This window comes from Fusarium oxysporum, chromosome 8, assembly GCF_000149955.1.
Source record: "Fusarium oxysporum f. sp. lycopersici 4287 chromosome 8, whole genome shotgun sequence".
Lineage (NCBI taxonomy): Eukaryota > Fungi > Ascomycota > Sordariomycetes > Hypocreales > Nectriaceae > Fusarium > Fusarium oxysporum.
The window spans coordinates 3372233-3379178 of record NC_030993.1 but is presented as its reverse complement, the minus strand read 5'-3'; the positions used below and the strand labels follow the sequence as shown (position 1 = coordinate 3379178).

General features: G+C 51.2%; 2 protein-coding genes across 2 annotated transcripts; one reads left to right on the top strand and one right to left on the bottom strand.

Moving 5' to 3' along the window:
- Nucleotides 1-301: 301 nt before the first annotated feature.
- FOXG_15644 (uncharacterized protein) lies at nucleotides 302-2075 on the bottom strand. Its single transcript, XM_018395746.1, has 3 exons — nucleotides 1786-2075; nucleotides 1496-1731; nucleotides 302-1440 (listed from the first exon to the last, which is right to left on the bottom strand). Exons 1-3 carry the CDS (start codon nucleotides 1807-1809, stop codon nucleotides 579-581), a joined length of 1122 nt encoding a protein of 373 aa, XP_018256004.1. The 5' UTR covers nucleotides 1810-2075; the 3' UTR covers nucleotides 302-578.
- Nucleotides 2076-2637: 562 nt separating this feature from the next.
- Nucleotides 2638-6874, top strand: FOXG_15643 (uncharacterized protein). Its single transcript, XM_018395745.1, has 4 exons — nucleotides 2638-2874; nucleotides 2937-3417; nucleotides 3476-6317; nucleotides 6372-6874. The coding sequence occupies exons 1-4, from the start codon at nucleotides 2866-2868 to the stop codon at nucleotides 6421-6423; spliced, it is 3384 nt and encodes a 1127-aa protein (XP_018256003.1). The 5' UTR covers nucleotides 2638-2865; the 3' UTR covers nucleotides 6424-6874.
- The last annotated feature ends 72 nt before the right edge of the window (nucleotides 6875-6946 follow it).

Genomic DNA, 6946 nt, shown 5'->3' with positions numbered 1-6946 from the left:
CTGGCCGCTGCTTTTCTTTGTCTTCTAGAGCGTCTCCTGAATCATCCTTATTACGTCATAAGTCTTCAGTCAACACACACTGCCACTCGGATATATCGTATTCGTCGTCTTCGACTATAACACTCTACAGCTCTCGGCTCTGTATGGTCGTGGCGCCTCCTCTTCTTCTAATACTTCTTCTATTATGCTTCGTCTAAAGATTTAATGTCCCTCTCACGCCAACTCCTAAACGACTCTCCTTGTAAAAACAACTCTCACTGGATGCGCGTCTGCTCTCCTCCACCTACTGAGTACTGCACTCCTTGATGATGAAATCTCATGCCACGTCGGTTTTCTGGTCACATTATATTACGCAGGGGACAGGAGAGCGTATCGGGAAACTAGAATATCCTATGGTTTCCTCAACGAGAAATATACGTAGCGACCAAAGATTCATGACCCAATGCTCTCCTTGACAGACTAGTCCAGGGTGAGCAAGTTCCAAAGTATTTGCATTATTAAACAAACCCAAACCCAAACCTCATTCCCGTATTTGTCAACACCGTGGTGCTCGTATAGAATTACATAGTAGATACAGATCATTTCTTGCCCTTGCCTCGGCGTTTCTTAACGCTTGCGGCTGGACCGTCATCGTCTTCCTCCTTGATCCCTGACTTGCCCACCTCGATCATGGGAGGCTCACCCTTGTCACTAGCGAAGTCTTCATGAGCGCTCTCGCCATCTGTGGGAGCATCTTTGGCGGCATCGAGAACCTCGTTCATGATGCGCTTTCCCTCGTCGATCTCTCCGTTGAGAGCACCGCAGGACATGCACCTCCATTGCCCGACCTCGGAAAGCGTCTTGGTTCCAGGGGGAGCTTGGCCATTGACAAGTCGGCATGATTTGCAGATGAGAACAATTCGATTCTTGGGCGCAGTCTCATCCTCGCCGAGAAGAACGTCAAAGATACGGTCGTACCAGTGAGATTCAGGGGGTCCGGTCTGGTATGAGGCGTATCCGGTTGGCATCGGAGGAGGCTGAGGAGTACCAGGGACGATAGGAGGCGGAGGAGGAGGTTCAGTGAATTCAGCGTTGGGAGCAAATTCAGCACTTGGTTCCATGGGGTTTGGAGCTGGCATTGGGCTATGCGGGCGCTGGATGTTGGCTGTCGGAGGAGGGGGCATGCGCGTTCGTCCGGGAGCTCCCTGCGGAGGACCATTAGGTCGCTGCTTGTTGGGCGTATCGTCGGCATTCTGTTCGCCATCCTTCTTCTTGCCCTTGCTCTTTCCATCAGCCCCGCCGTACTTCTCGATCAATTCCATGGTAGAGTCATATTTAGTGGCATCCTTGAGTTTCTGGATCGTCTTCGCGCGCTCAGACTGATGGTCTTTGAGACGAGCGCTCAGGCTCTCGATGCGAAAGTTGTAATATGCGGCCAGGGTCGTGCGTGTAACGTAGATGCTGTCATGATATCGTCAGCCTGAGTCGCATGCTCAGGGATTAAGGGAGGACTTACAGCACTGGGCCACCGGTAAGACCGCCCCATTCGAAAGCGCCGAGATTGTTATATCCGACGACAAGTAAGAGAACGATCGCATAGACGAGATAGGCGAAACTGAGGTAGAGTGTCCAGATGACGCGAGCGCGGCGAGAGCTTGCGCGGACCTTGTCGAGGGACGCTTGAGTGTCAGTGATTTTAGTCGACAGGGTAGAGAGGGTCTTCTCGAAGGAGGCAGTCGAGGAGGATTCGCCCTACGAAGGTCATGTTAGCTCTGGCAATGAAGTCATCTAGTGATGGCGACTTACCCCCCAGGGCCAAAAGGCCACCATTTTGATCAAAGTAACAGTGGGGGGAGATTTGAGGATAGAAGTACACAAAGGAAAGATAACAGAATGAAACGAGAATAGAAAGGGAGAGTATGCCCAAGATTTGGGCGAAATAGAAAAAAGTCGCGGTACGAAGAAAAGGTTGGAGAAGTGAAGGATAGACAAAAGATGTGATGTAAAGGAATGGTGAAGTTGTGACGGTAGCTTCTCGCCAGGAGTGACCTCATTCAGCTGAGCTTGAGCATGTGGGCAGCAGCCTAGAACAGATTTGAGCCCAAGCCGGACAGGGCAGGGAGGGAGCTGTAGCCTGTAGGGGCCTGTAGTGGCTCCACTGATGCCAAATTTGGAAGCTTGAAGATCAATTGAGCTTAACAAACAGAGAGAACTTGATGACAGCTATAGCTAATGAATTGTAGGCTTTGCTTGAAAAACGAAACATAAGTATCTGACTGAAAAATTCAATTGTTGAAGCCAACCTGGACTCGAGTGTTCAGTAGAGTGACTTATCACTACTGTATCTTAAGCTCCAACATATTACAAGTTACAGGTCACAGGCGATGTTACAGGCGAGTGCAGCTCTCGACCTGCAACAATGGGTCAGCCACCTGGAATAAATTTAACTACCTATCGTTTTAATATCTTATGTTCTCCCTGTATAGGTAGTTCAAAACTCCCTAATTGTCAAGGACATCAAAGCCAAAGGATCAAGCTATTGCTGACATGGAAACGTGGAATGCGGCCCCTGAGCGGCTGAGCCACAATCATTAAACGCCACAATCATACCCCAGAAATTTGACGGGATCGGTCATGGCTCGGAAGCAAGTGCTGTAACTCTGTCCATTGAGACCCTGCAACTCCTTTCATCAGCTTAACTACTGCCAACGTTCGCATCGTCATGAAGGCGTTTTGTTGAGTAGCCTACTATTCTCTTTACATTGATATTCTAGACTTTCTTTTGTCTCTTTATATCTTCCTACCCCAAAGATTCGTATTTAATATTGAAATTACGCGCGTCCCTTGGTATCTTAAGACGTTGGTCTTTGACCCAAGGGAGCCATCATGTTCCAAGTTAGTTCTCCGTGATAATTATCTGCTTACACCTCGTATGTGCAACGACTGACATGTTCCAGCGGTTCAAAAGCGCCATCGATCGGACCATCGCCGAAGAACAAGCCCGCTCACAGACAGCTGCGCAGTCCAGGTCCCCCTCGAGAACCCGCTCAACATCGTCGCGCAAGGGCGATGGCACACCAGCTCAGCGCGCAAAGGCTAGGAAACAAGCTGCCGATGCTGGCGACGCACCGAACCCGGATCCTGCCGTGTTCGAAGCCGCTTTTGTGATCGACGACGAGAGTGAGCCGAGCCGAGCTACTACCCCAATGCCTCCTGCTGCAAACGACGATTCGAAGACCGACAATGGCAACGCTCAGAACAACGGATCGGATGAAAAGAACGCAGATGATTCCAAGGATGATGCCAGTTCGGGCAAGAATCAGGATGGTGGAGCTGACGCTTCAGCGGCCAGGCCAGAGGCGACCAAGTCTCAAGAGTTGAGCCCTGAGATCCGCCAAAAGCTGCGCAAACTGGAGAAGCTCGAGGCGACGTATCCCGGTAAGGCCGTGTCTACGAATGCGCACGCCAGGGGCAGGAAACTAACACATGTTCAAAGAATTACTTCGATCTTACCGTGTTGCACATAGGCGAGCGACAGCGATCGAACCATTCGAGAAAGCCCTCCGAGAAAACACCCCCCTGACTTCCATCGGCGACCCCGAAGCTCTCGTCGAGTATCTCAACCAACTGAACCTCCGAAGCGACATGGTGATGCAGGAGCTGAAGAAGGTTTCGACAGATAAGGAAGAGCTACAGAAGAAGCACAACGAAACCGAGGAAAAGGCCAAGAAATTGGAGGAAGAGCTTGCGGCACTCAAGTCAGGAGACTCTACTCAGCCAAAGACCGACGAATCTGAAGCTCATAAGGACGATAAGCACGAAGACACTCCCCCTGAGGTCCCCGAAAAGTCCAAGTCTCCTGTTTCCTCCGTCATCGGAATGTTCTCACCCAAGCATAAGCCGCAAAAGTCTCTATCTGAGGTTACTGAGTCCAAGGACAAAAGCGAGGAATTCTTCTCTTACGACGATGAGATTCCCCAGCTTCAGGCTGACCTTACGTCAAAGTCTGAGGAAATTGAGAAGCTCAAGTCCGAGGTCGAGAGTCTTCAGAAGGAGCTTACTACCGTTAAGGAGAACAGCGCTGGCCTGGTCGAGAACCTGGAGAATGCGACTCGGGAGCTCAGCGAGTCTCGCGATGCTGCCGCCGCCAAGGAGTCCCTGCAGACCCAGCTTGATGAGCGCAACAAGGAGATCGAGTCTCTGAACCAACGATTGGAAGAGGTACAAAAGCAACTCAAACAGCTGGAAGAAGACAAGAGCACGCATACAGCCAAGGTTGATGAGTTGGAGGTTTCACTTGCTTCATCAGACAAGCGCGCGAGCGAACTGGACGCCGAGTTGGCCAAGGCCTCAAACGCAAAGAACATCTCCAAGAAACTGATCGATGACCTCAACAGCCAGATCGAACTTCTGAAGAAGGAAAAGTCCGAAAGCCAAACCAAGATTGACGATCTGACCAAGAAATTGGAGTCGAAGCCTGCTCCTGCTGTACCCACTGCCGCTGCAACTCCAGCGCCTGCGGCCTCACAACCTGCTACGGCTACGGGCGGTGGAAACAAGAAGAAGAACAAAAAGAAGAAGGGCAAGGGTGGTGCCGGTGGTGCTGCTGCTCCAGCTATAGAGGCTGCTGTAGAGACTCCTGAGCCAGCAACTCCCGCTGAGCCTGAAGGAAATGCTGAGCTTGAGGCTGAGATCGCCAAGCTGAAGGAGGAGGTTACTGAGAAGGATACGCAGATTGAGCGTCTGAGCAAGAGGCGCAAGACTGAGGAGGATCTACGCGAGGAGATTGAGTCACTCCAAGAGAACCTGCTCACAATTGGTCAAGATCATGTTGAGGCCAAGGAGAAGATTAAAGAACTCGAGGCTGAGAAGTTGGAACTCAAGACACAGATTGCTGATCTTGAGAAGAAGATTGACTCATCTGCTTCAGATGCCGAAGCCAGCACCAAGCTGCAGAGCGAGATGGATTCTTTGAAGACGGAATATGACGAGCTCAAGGAGAAGACGACCACCCTGCAAGCCGATCTGGGTGCCGCTCAGCAACTGGCCCAGAACCGATTCAAGGACCTCACAGAACTACGTGAGGTGCTACAGAAGGCGCAGCCTGAGCTGAAGAGCCTGCGCCAGGAGTCTGCTACGCTAAAGACTACGAAGGAGGAACTCGCAGCCAAGACTAAGGAGCTCAAGGATATGGAAAAGCGAGAGAAGGATCTCAAGCGAGATGTGGAGCGTGTTCAGAAGCTAGCGTCGGATCGCGAGACTGAGATTAAGGGTCTACAGGAGAAATTGGCAACCGAGACAAACGCCAAACTTCGTCTTGAGGATGCTCAACGGGTATCTGGACGAGACCTTCGCCGATCTGAAGCTGAGAAGGTTGAGATTAGTGCCAAGGCCGAGAAGACAGAGCAAGAGCTCAAGACAGTACAGGAGGAGCTCGGCAAGCTGCGACCCAAGGTGAAGGAACTTGAAGAGCAGATGCACAAATTGAAGCGGGAGAAGACCGCAGCGCAAGAAGAGGCCGAGTTCAAGACGCAGCAGTACAGCAACGCCCAGGGTCTGTTGAGTAGTATGCGAGACCAGACGGCGGAAATGTCTGTGCAATTGAAGGAGTCCAAGTCGCAGGCTGAGTCGCTGGAGGAGGAGCTTGCTGAGGTTCAGCGACTACTCCAGGAACGTACCCGTGAGGGCGAGACAATGCGACGATTGTTGGCGGATGTCGATGAGCGTGCTGACAACAAGGTGCGAGAGATGAGAGCGCGAATGGAGGCAGCTGTTGAGGAGCGAGATCGAATCGAGGACGAGTCGAGCACCCTTGCGCGACGCAAGACACGCGAGACGGAAGACTTGAAGCTGAAGCTGAAGGATCTGGAGCGCGAGGTCAAGACTCTGACACATGAAAGAGATGAGCTTGAGCAGCGCGAGAAGGAATGGCGCCGACGACGAGAAGAGCTTGAATCAGTGGAAGAGAAGGCTGAAGCTGAGGCGGATGAGCTCCGAACAACAGCATCACAGCTACGCACAGCTCTCGATGCATCAGAGAAGCAAGTTCGTGATGTTGAGAAGCAGCGAGCCGAGTTACGACGAATGTTGGAGGAGGCACGGCAACGATACGAGAAGGTATCCAAGGACCTCAAGTCAGTACAGACCAAGCTCGTGGCCAATTCAAGCCGCAGCTCGTTCGATTCGGTGCGAAGCGGAAGCAATGGCTCGCCGGCAGCTGGCGGAACTCCAGATACGGTCTATCTCAAGACAATTCTGCTGCAGTTCTTGGAGCAGAAGGATACCAAGCTAAGAGCTCAGCTTGTGCCGGTGCTGGGCAAGCTATTGCGCTTTGACAAGTAAGTATTTACTACGTACAACCCTGATGGACAATGGCTCATCTAGTGTAACAGGACGGACGAGCAAAAGTGGCAGAAGGCAGTGCAGCATATCGAGGTTAAATAGATGATGCTCGGGTGAAGGAGACTTGGAATGCATGGAATGGCGTTTGGTTTGGGTAACGCCGTTGAGATCTGTAATGAGACGATATCGGATACAAGTGTAGGATTACTGTGAGTGAAACAATCGAGTGTTGTTGGAACTGTCAATGTCTCAAAGAGGATCGTGATGGTGTTGATGTCGTTGAAGCTGTAGTGGGGCACCGTGTTAAGCCTCTCGCCTCTACTTGGACGTCATGACACGCTATGAAGCCATTTCTTAACCTTACAGGCCAATTCACCCGTTGGTATCTAAATAGGGTAATTTGTGGCTTGGCTGATCAACGTTTTCTACAACATTTTCTTTGTAAGCTTATGAAGATCGCGATGAGTACTGATCAATTCATCATCTTGACCCCACGTCGACGTCATGATAGAGCCTCACATTGTAAAAGCCTCCAATTGTTGTTTCGCTTGTCATACCCTTTCTTTCCTTCTCTCGCAATTCACGGATCACTTCCTCCGCTCTCTTTCGTCATGGGCTGAAGCTC